Raw genomic sequence first — 20,202 nt, forward strand, 5'->3', positions numbered from 1 at the left:
CGCGGGGTTGCTGGGCGGGATGAGTTTCGCTGTGTCCTCACGCTATTGGCTGTTGCCGCTGATTGGCGGTTCCTTAGGCCTATCCGAAGGGGGCGCTCCGCGGTGGCCGGTCCCTGTCCCCCGCCGGGCGGGCGCTGGGGGTGCGGTGCGGGCGGTGCGGCGATGAGCGCGGCGGTGCGGGCGGGCTGGCGGGTCGGGGCCGCCGCCGCCGCTCTGCGGGGCCGGGCCGGGCGCCCGCTCAGCCAGGCGGCCGGAGAGGGCGCCGGGGCCCAGGGCGGCGGGGGCGGCGGCTCGGGCTCGGGGTCGCGGGAGGCGGTGGAGCGGCTGGTGCGGGAGCACCCGGTGGTGGTGTTCATGAAAGGCAGCCCGGCGCAGCCGCTGTGCGGGTTCAGCAACGCCGTGGTGCAGATCCTGCGGCTGCACGGCGTGGAGGATTACCGCGCCCACGACGTGCTGCAGGACCCCGACCTCCGCCAAGGTCAGCGCCGCGACGGGCCGGGGTCACCCCTGCGCGCCGCCTCCGTCCCGGGCCGGCCCCGGCTCCGCTGTGGGGGTAGAATTCCCGTGGGAAGGGCCCTCGGGAGGTCGGGGCTGCCTCAACGCCCCTGGCCGCGGGCAATGTGGGAGCCGCGGGGCCCTGCCCGCTGGTCCCACCTGTGACTTGCCTCTGCTCGCTTTTGGGTGGGTTGGATCGGGTTTGGGATCTTTTATCAAGGAGGCCCAGATCGAGGGGAGGAGGGAACGGAGCTGGGGAAGGGTCTGGAGCACGTCCTATGGGGAGCGGCTGAGGGAGCTAGAGGTGTTCAGCCTGGAGAAAAGGAGGCTCAGGGAGGGTCTTGTCATTCTCTACGACTACCTGGATGGAGGTTGTAGGCAGGTGAGGATCGATCCCTTCTCCCAGGCAACAAGCAACAGGGCAAGAAGACATCGTTTTAAGCTTCGCTGAGGGAGGTTTAGGTAGGACATTAGGAGGAATTTCTTCGCAGAAAGGGTGATTTAACGCTGGAATGGGCTGCCCTGAGAGGTGGTGGACTCACCATCCCTGAAGGTGTTCAGGGAAAGACTGGATGTGGCACCAGTGCCATGGTCGAGTTGACGTGGTGGTGTTGGGTCATAGGTTGGACTTAATGATCTCAGAGGTCTTTTCTGACCTGATGGATTCTGTGGGTCCATCTGTGTGTTAGTGGAATTTGAAGCATGTCACAGAGATGTGCCATTGAGGTTGCCCTGCCCAGATGCCCAGGTTTGGTTTCTGTGACCCTCCCCATGTCCAAGACATCCTGGTTATCAGCTGAACACAGTTCTGTGTGCGGGGTGACTCTTTGAGATCAGGCTCTTCCTGCCATGCTGCCTTTCCTAGTTCATAGATACAGAGCTGTGTTAGAGACCTCTGAAATACTTTATCAAGTTTTGTCTTCCCTGTAAACAGCATGGTGAAATTTCATGTGTGGCTTGGACTGGTACTACTTGTTTCCCAGCTGGTACTGCCTTCTGGGCTTCTTTTGATAAAGTAAAAAGTTATGCTAATCATTTGCACAAGAAATATTTAGTAATAGTTTCACCATTACTGCTCAAGTGGTACTAGCTATTCTGTATAAGAGTTTTTTGCCAGTTGTGGAAACTCTGTTCTGGTAATGCTTGTCGTCTTTCCCTCTTCTGACTGTTGAGGTTCTATGTGGTTATTTGAAAAAGTTTTAAAGCAAAAAAAAAAATACATGTACATAGTAATTAGTCTTGCAGGTGCATGGCATTAACAGTTCTTGTCCAGAATACACTAAAATGTGCTTTAAAGCCACATGCTGGCATGTATCAGGTGACTTTCTTCTCCCGTGTTTTTGGTGTCATCTGACCAATTCAGTCTTTCATTAGTTCTTAGCTGAAAGGCTGATTTTTCTAGTTATGTTTGCTTTTCATTTCACAGGTATAATAGTTGGTATGGTATAAAAGCTTAGCTACTGGAATTTCTGTGTGATGACATACTTTGTTAGTGAATATTGGTTTTGTTCAAGTAAATCTTCTACTGCCTTTGGCAGGTAAACAAATGATGATAGTTTTCTAAAGTTTATTTACATATCTGAATTTATTAATTGTATGGTTTACTAGAACAGACTCATAAACTAAAAAGGAGGAAACAAAACCTTGAAATCAAACCATCAGCATTTCATTTTTGGTTGAGGGGGCTTTTGTGAGCCCTTGAATGAGCAATGCATTTTTAAGTTATAGTCTCTGGGGACTTGACCAGATGAATATATAGTATTTTCTTTGTATGTAGCACTTTAAGTTTTTCCTTTACATGAATTCGGGCTTGTGCTGAGCATTCCCAGAGCTTATTGCTCTCATGGCTACCAGAGCTTTAAATTGAAATTAGTGTTTTGATTCAAACTGTTTGGCTAAGTGATGAATGCAGTTATGGAGCGTACACTTGCACAATATCCTACTGGTTCCCAGGTGCTTAAAGAAATTGTTCTGTTCCCTTCCATGCACCAGCTTTGGCACCTGTCCAGCTGTACAGAGGGCCAGCTCAGTTTATTACCTGGAACACTGGGTGTGCAAGATGAACTAACATTTTGTACTGTGAGCTGAGTGCCAGAGACAGCACCAAGAATGGAGCCTTGAAGAGCTGGGGAACAACACAGCCACTTTCAAGGCCAGCAGACTGTTGTACTGCTTCATCTGTATTACCTACTACACCCTAAAAAGCCTGTATGTACCTGCTGCTATGGATGGCTGTCTCTTACAGGAGAGGACAGCTCTGCTCAAAGCTGTAGTTCTGTAAGTTGCCAAGTGTAGTTCAGCAGTTACTGCCTGAAGGCCAGGATATGGCCTCAGGTGTTCAAAAGTGACCATGATCTGCACTGCATGGTAGTGAGGGGATGCAGAGCCTTTAGCTGTGAAAATATCAAGGACATCAACTAGAGACTGATCTGTAAGGAGATTGCTGTATGTGAGCTGGCCACTAGCTTTGTATTCACCTGAATCTGACTTAAGGGTTGGCCTATATCTGTGCTTATACATTTGTAGTAAGAGCAGGCTATTGGAGAGATGACGATTCAGGCAGATCTGAAGTGCTTGTTGGTTTCTTGCCTGTATGTGTTGAAACACCTTATTTTTAGGTAGTTATAGTTCAACTGCTGGAAGATGCCCTGTGCTAAAATATGGCAGGCTGTAAAAGCAGTACAACTCCCCTACTTGCCTTTTCACCTAAAAGCATGCTTGGATCTGTGAAACTAAAGTTAGTGGTACTTCATGTGATTTATCTGAACTTCAGCTGAAGATAAGCTTCCCTGACACAAATCCTTCTTATTAAAGCTTGGCATGCTCTTGGACTCCATGGCATTTCAGGTTTCTTGAAGCTAGCTCTTCCAGAAGTTATCCATCCTGCTCTCAGCTAATGGGCAGCATTAGACTGGTTCAGGTCACCAAGGTGGCAGAGAAGCTTGAGATTACATACTAGAAAAGTGTGGTTTAAACTAGTTTAAACTGTTGTGGTGGTTCACCTTCAGGTTATTTTCACTGTTGCTTTACCAAAGCATGGGGTGCTACCAAGCAGGTAGCTTGCTCTCACCCTTGTATCAGCCTTTCCTTAGTCATACTTGCTTTGGAACAGGCTGCCCAGGGAAGTGGGCAGTGAATCTCCACCCCTGGAGGTGTTCAAAAGGCGTGTGGATATGGCACTTGGTGATGTGGTTTACTGGTAAACGATGGTGCTGTGTTAACAATTGGATTCGATGACCTTAGAGGTCTTTTCTAACCTTAACCGTTCTGTGATCTCCATGAAAACGTTACTTTTCTGGAGAAAGTGTGGTAGGAATGAGTGTTGCTTGAGTCAGTTCTTTTATGTGGGCATCATTCATTAGTGCTAGTGCTGGCAAGAGAGGCTGAAAATTGGTAACTGGAATTGGGGAAGGGGATCTGAGTGTGCTGGGTACCCTTTTCAGTGATGCTTTGCACCAGTCCTGGTTTCACAGTCACCCTAAAGTGTGCTGGCACAGCTGTAAACTGAACACTGGCCTGTGGAATGTAGTTTTCCAAAGCAAACGGTTCAGAGCAGAAGCTGCAGCTTCTGAAGCGCAGCAAGTAAACGGTCTGCAGAGAGGGGGATGTCTGTATTGCCAAAGGAATCATCACAAACGCACATCCCGAGTGCAGCAGGAGTAGCCAAGGCTGACTGGCTTTAACACTACTGGAGTAGTAACAGTAACTAAGGCAGGATTTGTGCTGAGGGGGTGTTCAGTTTGTAATCTGATTGAGTCCCGGCACAAAGGCATTTAAAGCAGCTTGTCCAATACATGAAATGCAGCACATAGAGCAATTGAGCTTGATCGTATTCTTGTTTTTATCTGAAGTTGATTGTCCTTGAAAGTACTATCAGTGCTTGTGGAGTTGGGTCCTTGAAAAAAATATTTCTGTGAAAGAATTATTGGTGTTACCTTGGAATGCTTGTTAGCAGTAGGTTTATTATGTAGAGCCCTTGGTTCTCAATTCATATTTGGCATTGCAATATCTCAAGAAAAACAAACCCAATGTCATATCTGCTCTTTTGAGTACAGTCATCCTCAAACACGTCTTAATGTTGGAACTCAGTTTTTCATTGAAACTTTTATGGGTTAAAAGACCTTTAGGACAATTTGAGCAGTTTTGAGTACTCGAAGGCCCAAGAGCACTTAAGAAAAGTATTGATAAATACAGGTTGACATCAAAGCTTAAAATTTCTGCAAATGGTATCTAAACAACTGAGAGAGGTTTTAATGAAATACTAAGGAAGAAGTTACAGGTGGTGATGAAGGTTTAGTTAGATGGTTATGAGTTCCCTTTGGCCTTGATTTATATGCTAAACTTGCTCTTTTGGGCTTTTGAAACATTGGTTGTCCACAGAATCTGAAGGCAAAATAGAATCTCTTAGCTGACAGTGTACTTTGTGTTTAGGAATACTTTGTCACAGCCATTTTTTTTTCTAGGTTGCTATTATTTTAGTGGATTTTTTTAAACATACTGATATTTTACCAAGGGGAATTATTAGCTCTGTTGCATCTTTTATACATTAAAATAATAATCCCACTGTATATTTGTGCACTTAGATGTATTTATTAAAAAGGAAAGCAGTGTAAGTTCCAATAAAATAAGCATAATTTACTTATATGGTTATTTTTTACCTGGAGTATCTGGGGGTTTATCTTTACAGTATTTAGAGGTTAAAATGTTTTCTAAGGAGAAAACAAGTTCCCTTGTGCTTTCAACTATACAGATCTAATATTTGTTGTTAGTACTTTGACAACTATGCTAAAGCTCACCGGTGGTCTATAGAGGGTTGACTTCCAAGGTGAATGGGCTCTGATGTTCTGAAAAGGCAACTCTGTTGTCTGTAGGCTTAACTTTGCTATATGGGCTTTAATGCCTTTGGCAGAAGAATTCCAGGCATTGCATATTGAAAATACGTAAAAATGTTGAATTCAAAACGTGTTATCTAATCAAATGCTGGTGGACACGGTATAAAAGCATGCAGCTGTAGGATTTAGCTGTATCCTCTGCTACAGAAATAATGGCTTTGTGTGAAGGGCCATTTAAAAAGTGGCAAATTAGATACAGTGATTCTTCTGTATAATTTTTTATGTGATGCCTTTAAGTGCAAGCTGAGTTTCAATGTGCACCAGCCGGTCCGTTTGTATTTTTGGGTGGTCTTAGATTTGTTTTCTAGGAAGTAAAGTTTTAAACTTCAATTCTGTACTTCATAATTGTGGCTCGATCTCTGTTTTCTTTAATGAGTACTTTTAAAGAGACTTCAACCTTTTTGCCCCTCCCATGGGCTGTAAGGTCTGGCATTGAAAGATAAAGCAGTTTGAAATTCATAAGGCTTCTACAGGGTTGAATATATCTTGCAGTTGAAATTACAGGAGCAAGTATAACTATGAATTCAGTAAGAACACAAAGTATTTTAAAGTCCCTCTGGGAAACATAAAGCAAAGGAAACAGTTATCAGTATTTTTCAATACTTCTCATTTCTGTAATTGATTGAAAAATCATATTTGCTTGTTTCCTGGGAGGGAGAAGAGAAACTACATTTTTCCAGCTCCTGTTTGAAGTCAGTATAGGAGCTGACTCCATATCTTTCAACCCACGTCTTTGAGTTGGAGTGAGAACCAAACATAACTCTAACATAGTTTTTTTTTCTGATACTGCTCTTGTTATGTAGATAAATTTTTGCCTTAATGGGAAAGAAAATATCAGTAGTACTGTCCTGGGGAAGCAATGCATTCCTTTTAAAATACAATTCTATTCGGAGAGGGGGAAAACCTTTAATACTTTTTTTTTATCTTATGCAGGAATAAAAAACTACTCCAACTGGCCTACCATCCCACAAGTGTACCTCAATGGTGAATTCGTTGGTGGCTGTGATATACTCCTCCAGATGCACCAGAATGGAGATCTTGTAGAAGAGCTGAAGAAACTAGGAATCCGTTCAGCGCTACTGGATGCAGAGAAAGACCAAGAAAAAAAGTAAAATGAGCGAAAAAAGAAAAGTGCTGTGACAGGAATAAAGCAAATCTTTGATGAGAACTTGTTACCAATAAAGCCTTACGTACTTTAGGTCAAAGAAGGCATCTTTTTGAACTGACACTAAATGAATGTCTCTTAGCTCATGGTAAATGTAGTGATCTTGGTATTATGATTTATGGATATTGTGAAAATTTGAATATAACCACTGCACCGTATAACATACGTTTGTGGAAATTGTTGTTTTGAAAAAGAAGTAGTTCACTTCTAAAGCATTCTCTTCTTAATTGAGGTGGGAGTAAACCAAAAGAACTAATAATATTTTTATGAATTTTGAGTGTGTGTTTCTCTTTTCTTTGATACATGAACCTACACAAAGAGCATTTCATTCCCTTTCTTCTCTTGAAAAAGCGTTAAGTAATAGTGCGTCAGTTTTTCTGTATAACTCCTGGTGATAAGACTTCCTGAAAGCCTGTAAAACTTGTGTAATCACATACAATATAGGAGAAAAACAGTTTTCCAACAATATAGGAGAAAAAAGATTATGAGAGTGCATGAAATATGCTTTTATTCCAAAGGGTAAAAATAAACAGACCTGTACAAATACATGTATAGTGGTCATTATTACTTTGTAACTTTCTGATGGCTTTTAAAACTGCTAAGCATTGTGCCTAAATATTTTATAAAACCTTTTCTACCTCTTGCAAAGCAGCTTTTCCCCCTGCTTATATAATTTGTGTGTTGTAGTTCTGTGTTAGTGCTCAAATGTGGGAATTGTTTCAGGCTTCAGTATTCTAGATTGAAATAGTACAGGAGAACACTTCAGTTATTACTGTAATCTTGTATTATTTGCTAGTTACTAAGTTATCTTTTTATATGTTAGTGTTTCCAAGTGTTTTCTCTCCTGACTGCTGTGCTTCAAAGAATATAGTCTTCAAACATGGAATTTACAGATGAAATGTTCATGTGGATAAGATGAGTGTAGCAGACAGGCTACTGAATAGATAAATATTTCTTTGTGGAAAGTCTCTGAATTGTCTATAGCTATCTAACTACATTTCCCTAAGTGAAAACAAATTGTGTTAGCCAGTGTAGCTTCAGCTCTATAGCAATACTGCTAAGGTTAAAATCTAACCAAGCTGTCTAAATGCAGTTTTATTAATATAAACCAGTTTGCATGTGAATTAAGCAAATGGTTGGAAATAAACTGTATTTCATGTTGATTGTCTACAATAGTTGCTCTTTATTTTAAATTACTAATGAAACTGATATTACTTTTGATTTGAAACTCAGGATGTTTTCCACTGCATAAGATAGAAAATGTGTTTTGAAGAAAGAAAAAATTGTGAATGGTCAGTGGAAGAGGAGGACAGGACTGGAACTTGCAGACAAGAGAGATTTGATGAAAGTTCCAGTTCTAAATCTCTCCTGCCTACATAAGCAAGTGGAGAAACTCTACGAGTACATTCTTCACAGAATTTGCCAAACTGATCACTGTAAGCTTACTGTCTAGTTTTAATGCAATTCATATCACCAGGATTAAATACAGTGCTTGTGTTCTCTGTGTATTCCCTTGTTCCTGACAGCTGCCCTGTGCCAGTGGAGGTGACTGAATGGCCACTGCCTATGAATAAGTTACACTCGGGGACAATCACTTGAGGTTTTAGGCAAGGAGATATGAGTGCATGATTTCTTCTGTTCATGGACCACACCATATTCATTAAATGCAAAGCTTTAGGTATGGATGAAAGTTAATTCTGAGCATTTGAATTCAAATTAAATGACCTTTCTTACGGCTAATCTTTCACAAGTAGTTTTTGCCATTCGGAATGTAAAACAACGTTTAGAAAAATAAGTGAATTTCAAAAGTCTTTGTTTAGTTGTGTCAAAAGACCTATTGAAATGAATGTACACAGAAACAAAGAATAAGATAATGAAGAAAATTTGATTATTTCTGTTTCAATGGTTAACTCTTAGTCTGGCTACTAAATAAATCTATTAAAACAACCCCCCAGGTTTGCTGTTTTGTAGATCTCTATTCTTTACTCTTCTGTTGAATATTTTTCAGTAGTATCTGCTAGTAATTTAACATAAAGGGAACTTTAGCATCATAAGGTGGTCTTTCTCCTCTAAGCAGCAATTTTTTTCTTACAGCACAAGTTTCTGCTTTTAATAAAGCTGTGAAAGTTTTTCTACTTTCTCTACTTTCTTTTCCTCTTTTGTTTTTAATCATTTGGTTAAAATTTTGCATAACATACATAGTAGTGTTTCTATCAATCCTTTGCCTGATGGGAACACAATTGAGCAAGTAAAAGCAGCAGTGATTCCATAAAGTGTATGTGACAAAGCCACAGAGTGGGTATAGAAACTTCTGCCTGCATTCCTGTGCAAGCCATACATTTCCAGCCTCTATCTGCATGAGCAATTGCTTCACATATGTAAAAACACTCATGTTAATCCAACTGTAATAAAAAAATCACCATCTGCTTTCATTGTAAAACTTCACATGCTTACAAAGAGCTTTATTTTGTTGTTGATTGAAAGTATTTTCCCTAAGAAACTAGTTCTCTGTTAGGTTGATCATTTTAGAAGGTGAGCAGTATTCTGCACTCTGCTCATCATCTTCTACTGTCTCTCAAACTAGAGGTAAAACAGAGCATGTGCTTCCAATCCTAAAGGGATGCCCCTGCAAATGAGCTGGTTTTTTTGAGGAAAAAATTGTACCTCTCCTTGAGAGAGTTGCATCTGCTTTTCTCATGCTCTTTGGCAATGAGAGAAGACAACTGCTAATACTGGAATATGTGGTGATAGTCAGTGGATGTGCTGAGCTAATACTGGGGGCTAGTGTGAGCTGGAAGGATCTACGAGGATCCTGGTTCAAGAGATGCAAAGGGTTCTGTGGAGGAAAGAGTGACTTTTCCCCCCCAGGAGGAGCAGCTTGTCACAGGACGTAAGGGGAAGGATGGGGGAAAACCCACTTGCTGCTTGTCCTTCCCTGATTCCTCTGCTGTAAAATGAAGACCGAAGAGGTAACAGTGGTCAGGAATACACCTTGGGAAGGCTGGCTGAAGTTGCTGGGAAGGACAGCCAAGAGCAAAGATGGAGAGCTGCCCTTGCCATCTTTGGTGAAGAGAGAAGCAAAGCTGCCTAGTCTTGAGTTGGATCTGTGGGGGTCAGTCAGGTGTCAGGGCTGTGCATGACTGTTGCCACCTGCAGGGCTTCCACAGATCCAGGCTGGGTGTTTGGAGCTGCCAGCTCCAAAATACCACACAGGCCCATTCCTGCTCTTTGTACTCTCTGTGTTGCGCTGGGCAGGCGTTCTGGCTGGCTGCTCCTCCAGTGAGATGCTTCTGGACCCATTCTGGCTGTATTGTCCTGCTGAGAGCTTACAGTGAGGTGTATGTAAATGCATGTAAACTATTATGTGGAATTGTTATTTTGTTATTATAGGGTTGTAGTGTGAATGTATGCCAAACTGGAAACCATTACCATAATTATTTACATTTTATTATGAAGATGCCTTCGGTGCTCTGGTGCTGAAAGGCTGAACTGAGTGGACCAACCTATTCACGAGATCATAAGATAATCCTTTGCATCTTCTAACACTTCTTGCCTCTTACATACAAAGCAAGGTGCTTTGGTTTAAGCAAATGGAGTTGTTCATATTCTAAACCTTCACCAGAAGAGTTAGGGTTTCTTTGCTCTTCTGGAACTGGTCCTCCTGAGGAGCAGAAGGAAGCAGGTTACAAAGACTTGTTATTGCGCTGCTAGCATTGATTTGGGAGAATTAAAATAAATTAACCTAGAAGTTACTCCTGAAGTTAACCCTGAAAAAACATCTGTTAACAGCTTGGGACATATTAATGGGTTACAGGGTACACGTGTTTCTCAGCCCTAATGACCTTTTCCTTGCATTAATTTTACTAGCAAATTTTGGTTGTGGTCAATATTCTCCATTGCTTGTCTGCTCCAATAAAATAAGTTTGTACCATCTAAATGCCCTGAAATACGTAAGTGCCTCCATTTTAGGTCTGACAACATTGAGACTTATTTTCATGTTCTCACTGAGTTCTATGGCTCTTTTTAAAAGATGGGCTAGAAATATTTGGCAGGACTTTTCTGGGAGCCTGTTGATACTAACAAAATGCATAAAAAACAATCAAACGTGGAAACATGAAATAAAGGAATTGTACCAAGGAAAATCTCTCCTGAGCTGGGACCAAGAATCCCAGCAAGGCCCTGGCTGTGCCTGCATCTAAGAAGGGCAATATTAAAAAGCAGAGTTGGCAGCCTCAGCAGTAAATTCCTGACTAATCTGATTTGCATGTCCCTTCTGCAGAAAACAGATTTTCTAACACAGGAGTTTTCAACACTCATATTTTACAGGATTGCGTAAGAAAAAAACACTCATTAGTTACAAAATACATGTTACCTGTTAAAGAGTCTGTGAGCAAAGGTGGAAAGACACTACGGAAAGGTAAAAAGAGTTGAAAGGGTTTGGATTGTTAATGGTTCTTGGTGATGGGGTCAAGTTTGCTTTTTGGCTGAAAGGGTTGAGATGAACACACTGTTCTTTAAGGGACTGTTGTTCATTATTTGGTTTGGACTTTTTCACTGGATGCTGCTTGTTTCATTTAATAGCTCTGTCTTAAGTGCTGCTGTCTCTGACATGGCCTGATCATGGCTATGGAAACTCCTCACTGATTTAACTACTTGAGCCCTTTCCTGGAATCTCCTAGGGAAAAGAGGTTTTCATTACAGAGAAAATAGGAGTGATGTAGCTAAGTGGATTCAGGTATTATTTTACTTTTTTTTTTTTTTAATTTATCATTCAGTTTTTTGCACATGCCTTGTTTCTCTGGAAGTAAGGGAGTAGGTGAGGAGCAAAGGGGTTTTAGTTAGAAAGACCATGGTGCTATATAAAATCCATGGTAGTCATAGGGTGTAGCTGAGAGGAATGCACAATGCTGTATCCAATCAACAAGCATTCATATCTTCCCATTTTTGAGGATCACTTCTTAACAAGACAGCAGAAACACTTGCTGGACAGCAAGCTGCTGGCTTATACTCCCTTCTCTGGAATAAACGAAGCCTTTTAAGGGTGACTTTTATTTCTAGTGATATTAATCTTTTAAAACCTTTAGAATCAGAGTAAATATTCAACTTCCTAAAAGATGGAGGCAGTCACTAGAAACTTTTCTGTAGCATGCAGAAATACATCTCCAAAGTACCTTTTTTACATTAAATATTTGCAGATGGTGATGGTTTATAAGGATCTAAGAAGAATCCAAGTATTACAGAATTCTCAGAAAATAAAGAGAGCCCTCTGAAACCAGTGTGAGTTTTCAGAAGGCAGGCAAGCATTCTTTATTGAATTCTTTATTGGGGGATCACGCCACGTACCATGTGCCATCAGAGAAAAATCCTTCCGTTTTTATTTCACCTGTACAATGCACAGTTGTGACAGGTACATATAATTTTCCAATCTCTTGAGCCAATCTGTTCTGGTTTAAGTTTTCTATCGGAACATCTTGCTTTCTGTCAGTATATCTAAGTACACCCCTCACTTTATAGCTGTGTGTACTATAGGTAGAATTAACTTGTTCTAAACCGCTTTGTTCTACTGCAGAGTTATGTTCTGATTTTATCTCCTTGCTTGCTTAGATCAAATTCTCCTCTATCACAAGGACCAAGTTCAATATTAATTTTGAAACAACCTTGCCAATGAAAGGAGTTAACTTAGCAAACAACAGGGAAAACGATTTTTTTTTTCTTTTCATTGTTGCAGCAGTTCTACATAAAAAACCATGAGACCGCTCCTGCACAGACACTGAGGTGCAGGCACATGTGTCTGTTTTTGTAGTTATATGTTGTCCCTTCTAAATTAAAGCTTGTGCAGGGGCCTTACTTACCACCTTTTAAAGATGAGTTTCTGCAAAATTTCACTTGGCATTTAACAGTGAATTAAGTCAAAAGGAGCTTTGGAGGAGTGTTGAATTGGAAAAAAATCACTGAATTACACTTTTTTTTTTCGCTTGTTATATAAGCACAGTCTTCAAAGCCTGAAGGATTTTATATGCAATTTAGCCTCAAACCAGTGAAGTAGGACACTCAAATCTTTGTATACTAATATAAACTGAAATAGAGAAGTGATTTGCTGCTTGTACAGTAATAGCTATAGAGAGAATAAAGTTTTGGAGTGTTTAGTCTTAAACCTACAATTTAGTAAGTGAAAATCACAAGCTTTTACAGGGTCATCTCAACAAGCATTTTAGAGCTTTCAAATACACATTACAAGGAGTATCTCTGAAATACTACTTGTCACACAGGATTTTGCCATTGGAGTAATACTATGGCACCTACCATTTCTGTTCTTTTCACTTGCCTAAACTCTAAACAGCTCTTCAAGTAGATTTAGTGTGGTGGGTGTTTTTTGTTGTTGCTGTGTTTTGGTTTTTGTGTTTTGTTTTGTTTTTTCTTAAAGAAAATATAGGTGTTCTCTAAGAAACAGAGCTTTTTGATTACTTCAAAGAGGATGTGCTCCATTAAGATTGGATACATATTCAAACCTTCTCAGCTCGGAAAAGATTGGTTTTCAGGCTGGTATTCAAGAATGTCTTGTACTGCTGAATAAAATATACATAATCTGGAATTCTTCAGTATTTCATGTATTTACTCATCAGTCTGTGATGATGAGTCCCTCCACGAGAGACAAGCAGTAGTATGTGAAAGGAAACAGTTGCAAAAATACTGATAATGCCCGAAAGGAAAGCAAAGAAACTAAACATTTTCGGTGACGGCAGAAGAATGCGGCGGAGGGTCTTCCTGGGGAGACGCTCTGGGGTGAGCTGCTGGCAGCCGGGCGACCGGCCGAGGCCACCCAGGAGATGGTGCTGTTGGATCGGAGAAGCGTCACAGCCCTGACCCAGAAGCATCTTTCAATGCGGTCCTCCCTGTTTTCCATCTGTGTTGCACGTTACTCTTGGGGGTCCTCGTTTTCTTTTGGGAGAAGAAGGTGTCTGTGTTGGACCCGGAGCGCATCCCGGTCTGTTGCGTGATGCCATTCCCAGCCAGCCAGCCCCGCGCCCTCGGTGGAGATGACGGCAGTGTTTGAAGGCGATGTTTTTCCCTGGGACTGCGTGGCTGGCGAGATGGTAACGCCGAGGCGGGGAGCAGCTTCACAGCTCGCTGCCCTCACCGCAGCCACCGCCTGAGCAGCGCTGTGCCACAGCCGTGCCACAGCCAGGCGTTCTCCCCCGCGCCCGTGCTTCGCTGCCCGGCGTGGGGAGCGCCACTCCCGCTCCCGGGGGCTCCTCGGGGACCCACCGCCTGCCGGCTTCCCTGCGCCATCCTCCGGGGCGGCCTGTCCCCCCGTGCACGTGCCTGGGAAAGGTAAGCGCAAGGGCGGCTCTGCCGCCGCACGGCGAGGACGCGCCGGGGCCGAGCGTGGGGTGAACCGGGGTTTCGCCCCCCGGCGTGCAGCAGGTGCGGGATGCTCCGGGCAGGGGAGCCGGGAGCACCCCATGGGACACGCGGCTCCCGATGCTCAGCGCCCGTGCACTCTCTCCCCATGTCTTGGGTCACGAGGCACCAACGTCCCTCCTGCACCCGTGGGCCCCTGGGGGTGCACAAGTCTGTGGACAGCTCAGGGTGGGAGAATCTGAGGTGGCAAGGGGGAATTTGGGTTTCTTTCAGTCCAGAGTATCTCAGCAGGGCAAGAGGTCAGAGGGTTGTGGTGACGTCTTCTGTTGATTTGCTGTTTTACTGCCATCCTCTCCTTGTGTTCAGTGGTTTCAAATCTGGCCAGAAAAGATCAAACAGGTCAGAGCAGGTCAGAGGATGCCCCATGACCAACTGTAGCAGCAAAAAGTCATCAGACTGGGCATTTGCAGAATATTTAATGGAAGGGATCAGCAAAAGGCCTTTCCCTAGCTGCAAGAGGGCTTGTGTCTCTAAGTATTTCTGCATGGATAGCCAGGCAATAGTCAGGGGTTTGTACGTGACATAAATCAGCAACTCTAACTTCCCAACTCTTCTGCTGGAGCTCTTTTCTTTTTGAATGGTACAACCAAAATTAGGTCTTCCTACATGCAGGCACAGATGCCAAAGGCAGAGCCTCCTCCACGTATCTGGGTGGGTTACAAGGCCTCGCTAAGTGCAGCCACTGTCCTGCTATGAAGCCATTTTGAGTTTGTTGCCCATATCTCTCTGTGGTTGAACTGGACGGTGGCAGCAAAGTGGTCGGTGAGGAAAGAACTATCACGGGGAGGATGGATGAACCACCCTTGGAGTGGACCCACTGGGCAGGCCAGTGGTATAAGGATTTGAGGATTAGGTCTGTTGTGCTGCATTTCAACTCCTCTTTCTAAATCATTAACGGCAATTCAATGGCTAGAGGTAGGATTTTTTTTTTATTTATTTTTAACAATAAATGTTAAAGCTCAGCTGACACTTCGTGGGGGCTTTTGCTACATGAGTAATGGTTTGGCAGTGCATGAGTGCATGAGCTAGGTAAGGAAGGAATTGAGGAACTCTGCTGTTTAGAAGTATTTAAGTGTGTCAGCAGAGGGAAACCGGAAGAAAATACAGAAGAACAACAATTTAGGAAGGAACATAACAGAAATTAAGTAGTCTGAAGCAAGCCTATTCAAATACCTTTGTTTTTCACATGAACTTGAGGTACAGTTCATCTTACTCTGCTGAAGAACTGCCAAGTTTTTAGGCAGGAGCTGGATGCTGCTTGGGCCTGAGGAGTGAGTGCTGTGAGCCAGAGATGGTTTAATGCTCAGGCCACAACTTTAACTTGATCAAAATGCTCCTACACAGTTCTGTCTCAGAAAGATAAGCTCTTCCTTTTTAAAGAAAAATCTCAGCAAGCAGTAAGTTACATATTCTGTTTTGCACTAGACTCCTGGATAAAATAAAGTGCTAAGGATCAGCACACTGACTCAAACCTAGGAGACCTCTCTCCTCTGAGACCCCAAACCACCCAGCTGTAGTGCCAGGCCTCCTTTCAAACCCAGAAACTTCTTAATTCTTTCTGAGCCAGGAACCCCTGCCCCAACAAGTGGGAGAGTGTTCCCTCTTCTCTGCCTGGTGGCTGAGTGCTTCATTTGAGATGGGCAATGCTGACTTGACTTCCCTCCCATGCAGCCTTTTCATGTCTGGAAGCAAGTACTCTAATCACTAAATCACTGCACTATTGCAGGCAAGCACCTTCCACCACCAGGTTGCTACTGATATCAATTACACACCCCAGGTTTGCCAGCTACTGTCCAATTCTTGCTTTTGGAAAGTCTTAAAACAGTGGCTAGGTACCTTTTATTCCATCTTGGTCCAGAGCCATAAGTAGGTATGAAATATCAGATCAAAATGCCCCATTTTTAGACCCTGACATACTGATTTTTGGTTCTAATCTTAAGCAATATGCAGGGAGGAATTCAAGGCAAGATTGCACGTGAAGCTGCTAGCAGACATATTAATGTGATATGATCCAATAGCTTAGTGGGAAATAAAGTACAAAAAAGTGACTGAAATTTTAACTTCAGAGCACCTGGGTTTTGGTCTTGTTGAGAGGGTTTGTCAAGAAAACGCATGAGGGAAGAGTAGAGGCAGATGCCATGAATTCCACTAAAGAACAATAATAGTCTGGAGAGCACATATGTTGCTGACAACAGTAATACTAGGCAAGCAAAGAGGAAATCGGTAGAACTTAACGGCAGGGACCCTTTCCAAATTTGAAAATCTAACCTCAGCTTTCCAATACATTGGTTTATTAATTAGTGTAAAGACCAGATGAAAGGGAAATAAAAAGGAAGTGTGGTAGACTGCAAAAGCTAAAGGTATAAAATAAGAATGCTTCAGGTTTATCAATCAGAAGAGTAGGAAAAACTAACTGGCAGTTCAGAAGCTGGATCACCCAAGATTAAAGGCAGAAATTAAAGAAGATAAAGACATTGCTGAGAATCTGAATTATTTGTTTGCAGAGCTCTTCGGCACAGAGAATATCAGAGTGATATCTACTGGGACTTGCTCTTTTCTAGTAATCAAGATGTGTCAGAAGGAAGAGCTGGAACAAATCGATAATTTAAAAAGCAGCAAATCATCAGCTCCAGATGGTACATTGAAAAGTTTTGAAGGAGCTTAGTATGAAATAGCTGATCTGCAGCAAAAATATGCCTTCCTTAATTAAAACCAACTATTTCACTGGAGAAGTGGAACGTAACAATTGTACCTAAAGTTAAAAATGGGATTGAGATAATTTGAGGAAGCACATTATATACCCAGATATACATTTCTGTTCTATAAGCTGTTTGAAAACAGAATGTAAAGTAGAGAAAAATACCAAACCAGAACAAAAAAAAGAAAGAAGATAGGATCTGAAGAGCAAAGTTTCTGCAGGGAAAAGTCATGCCTCATCATTAATCTGTTGTAACTCCAACTGGGACAGGCTTGTCATGGGCAGACAAAAAGCAACCACTGTAATTTAGACAAATCTCAAAGGACCTTTGGCCTAGGCAGGATACTGTGAAACAATAAGAGAGGAGTTTACTGCATATCTCTTGGCTGACGTGACCGTGTCAGGCTGCATGTCCAAAAAAGCCCTGACCATCCTTGGCATCTCCAGGCTGCATCATGCCTGTGACTTGTTCCTGATCTGTAATGCTGTTATCCCACCCGTGTGACACCAAGCCCTGTGTTCAGCTGCCCTGGGAGGTAAGGAACCAAGAAAACCTCTGAGAGAGCTTAGTGGAGGTTGTTTCTGTGTGTCTGTTAGCCCACAAGTCTGGAAAGGTGAACATTGTTGAAAAAGCTTACGCACTGCTTTTAAATTTTAAGTCCTACAGAGGATGTAAAGGGAACTGCAGGAGGGTAGAAACCAGGAGTTGAGGAGCATCAGTGGCAGCTGTGGTGGGAAGCTCTTCCTGTGGGTAGCATCGAGTTAGCAGCTTTGTGCTAAAGGCATTCATGGGGAAAGAAAAATATGAACAAAAAGTTAAGACCCTCCAGCTTGTTAGGTAAAGGCAGGGGCTGGCTGGCAGAATGCTTTTTACCACTGTCAGTGTCACTCACTAGAGGTACACCTAGAAAAATTAAAAAAAAAAAAAGAAAAGGAATTTGGTGTTAGGGAAATAGAAAACTAATATAGCAAAGAATTTAATTTCAGGAGAAGAAAGAAGAGGGAGTATATTAATTCCCCCTTCCAATGCTATGCATGACTTAAGTAGATACCGTATTAATCCCAACATTGTTTAACAACATCCCTGTATGTTTATAGTGAATACGCTGGATGAGCTGAGAGGAAAATGTCACCATAACCCATAAGTTTCCCCTTAAAAATGTAGGTTTTTTCCATCTTAATTTTATGAAAATTGGGACTATCTGTGGCCTCCTCATTATGTTCTTTATTCCCACATCCTGCTTCAAAGGTTCCTCCCTGCTTCTGTGCTGTCAGCAAAGGTTGATAAACTGACTATATCACCTGGAAAAAAAATCTCAGTAGGATTCTGTAGAATAGCTTAAAAAAACAAATAACGAAATAACAAATAACCAAAACAACAAATACACAAATCCTTATGAAGTATTTCGTGTTCGGAAATGTTAATACATTCTGTTAATAAAAATTTACAGTTTTCATTAACTTCAGCCAGTGGTTCTTTGTTCTTTTAGACAGACAACTACCTCCTTCTTTCTACTTCTTTATCCTTTGGTTTTGCCTATCAGTCCTTCTCCATTTCTTCTGATCTCTTCTTCCATATATTCTTCCCTCTGCCCTAGGATCTTCCTTTTCTTGCCTCCCTCTCCCAGGTGTGCAGATGCTGCTGTACCTGCTCCTGCCTCCTCATAGCATTGTCAGCTCACAGCTGTACTGACTCTGGTGCCCAGGTAGAGTCAATTAGACCAGCAAAGCTAATTAGAAGGCACAGGATGCTATGCCTCACCCTTGAGATCTGTGCAGCTCAACATGGCAGGGTGCTTTGCTGATAAAAAAATACTGATTTATAGTAATGAAAAAATGATAACAAAAAACCCCAAAAAAACCAACTAGTTTAAAGGCTTCTGGAATAACCCTGCTGGTTTTCTCTTTGCTCTGTTCTGTGCAATGATTTTCATATCTGTAAGCTCCAGCATACAACACTTCTAGGATTTCAGTGGGTATTTGGTAGGGAAGAATATCAGCCATGAGATGCCTGGAGAAGTGCTATATTTATGGATGGTAAACTAGGCTGTAGATTTTAGAAAGACTGTGTTTTGCCTTTTCCTTTAAATTTTCTACGCAGTCACAGATGGGAGGAAAGGATGGTGCAGAGGTGCCCAGGACACTTTTAAATTAGCTAATTTAGATGCAAAGTCAGTTCTGCCATGGCAGCATGGAGCAGAGCAGCATGGCTGATTCACTCAGCTCCCCAGCAGTCCCTAGGGTCCCACTGCTCAGCTTTTTCAATGCTCTTTTCTGCAAGAAGTCCCCTCTCTCTGGTGCCATGGGTTACTGTAGCTCATGCCATCACACAGTAATTCAGCTGCTTGATGTGACAGTTTGATGATATACCGGCTTGTGGGCTTTTCCAGATGCAAAATCCACAGTAGAGTTGAATTGCTAACGCTTCAGGGTCAGTAGGTTTGGGTCCTTCCTTTCCATTTATGAAAACACCCATAACTGTCAAAGCTCAAGAGAACTAAGACCCTACAAAAAACCCAAACCATTTGCACATCAGTGCCATCAGCAAATGTTTCTTTGAGCTGGTTTTCATGTCTGAGTCTCAGACCAACATGCAGTGATCTTGTTATTTCTACATCAGAAGAATAGCAGACAGCTCTGGCACATCTTCCCTTACCCGAAACTACTTTGGGCTAAATAAAACAATAATATGTTGGTGATGGTTTCCTAGGGCAATTCTCAAACCCACTTTATTCATCATTAAGACAAAGAAAATTGTCCTTCTCAGTAGCAGGACTGTGGAGTGGGAAATAAAGATTAGAGGTGCAGTCCTGGGGAAAAGCTTTGTGTTAATTATTGATAACATCTTGGGAACTCTTCTAAGATGTCCAAGTTGTGCGTGTTCAGCTGGGTTCCAGCTAGCAGAAAAAAATATGTATGCTTTCTGATCATCCTGACAGAATAAGACAAATTATAACTATGCAGTATGTGATTTTTTTTTCTCCCTATCCCCTTTCACCATGGCTAAGGGTAAGGTCTTTGATTTGGTGGACAAGTTGTTTTTCATTTTTTACCTCACAAAACTGCAATGGGAGAGTGAAGATTCAGATCTCAGGTCAAGGAGAAATTACTAAATATTTTTCTATTTGAAGAAGCCAAAATTAAAGGAAAAGTAAAGCAATTTTTCTCAGAAGAAGTACATTATTTTGTCTGGTCAGCTATTGTGTTTGTTTTCCATAATTGCTGGAACTTTAGGTGCTTGGTCTCTTTGAAAATCATGCCCAGGGCTTCTGAATCCAGGCAAAGGGCCATGGTGACTAATGCAGTAACTCTGGTACAGAGGATCAAATAGAGCTTCTCTCTTTCAGAGGGACCCTCTTACCTTAAGGACCTCAAGGACTATAAGTAGTGAAACCTTGGTGTTTAAAGTCCTTCCCACTTAGAATTATCCCACCAGGGAGTGCAGTCCCCAAGTTAGCACAAAATTATGCAGTTCCAAGTAGGACACTGCATCTGAGCCCCCTCTAGATTACTACCTGACACTACATTTT

General features: G+C 42.3%; 1 protein-coding gene and 1 long non-coding RNA gene across 3 annotated transcripts in view; both read left to right on the forward strand.

Moving 5' to 3' along the window:
- Positions 1-106: 106 nt before the first annotated feature.
- On the forward strand, positions 107-8,499 carry GLRX5 (glutaredoxin 5). Its single transcript, XM_027718359.2, has 2 exons — positions 107-478; positions 6,321-8,499. Exons 1-2 carry the CDS (start codon positions 163-165, stop codon positions 6,497-6,499), a joined length of 495 nt encoding a protein of 164 aa, XP_027574160.1. The 5' UTR covers positions 107-162; the 3' UTR covers positions 6,500-8,499.
- Positions 8,500-13,438: 4,939 nt separating this feature from the next.
- Positions 13,439-20,202, forward strand: part of LOC113986577 — a 166,951-nt gene continuing 160,187 nt past the window's right edge. The window contains exon 1 of one of the 2 annotated variants that reach the window (XR_005564032.1): positions 13,439-13,884. This is a non-coding gene — a long non-coding RNA (uncharacterized LOC113986577). The remainder of the gene's footprint in view (positions 13,885-20,202) is intronic. The other variant, XR_003540233.2, reaches the window with a different exon arrangement.

Source organism: Pipra filicauda, unplaced genomic scaffold (assembly GCF_003945595.2).
Source record: "Pipra filicauda isolate LSUMZ 115617 unplaced genomic scaffold, ASM394559v2 scaffold27_size4233163_pilon, whole genome shotgun sequence".
NCBI lineage: Eukaryota > Metazoa > Chordata > Aves > Passeriformes > Pipridae > Pipra > Pipra filicauda.

Excerpts from the sequence above, each read along its gene's own strand:
- GLRX5 (XM_027718359.2), top strand. The coding sequence starts at position 163 with ATGAGCGCGGCGGTGCGGGCGGGCTGGCGGGTCGGGGCCGCCGCCGCC. Across the intron at positions 479-6,320 it reads GGACCCCGACCTCCGCCAAG|GAATAAAAAACTACTCCAAC; the intron begins GTCAGCGCCGCG and ends TATCTTATGCAG.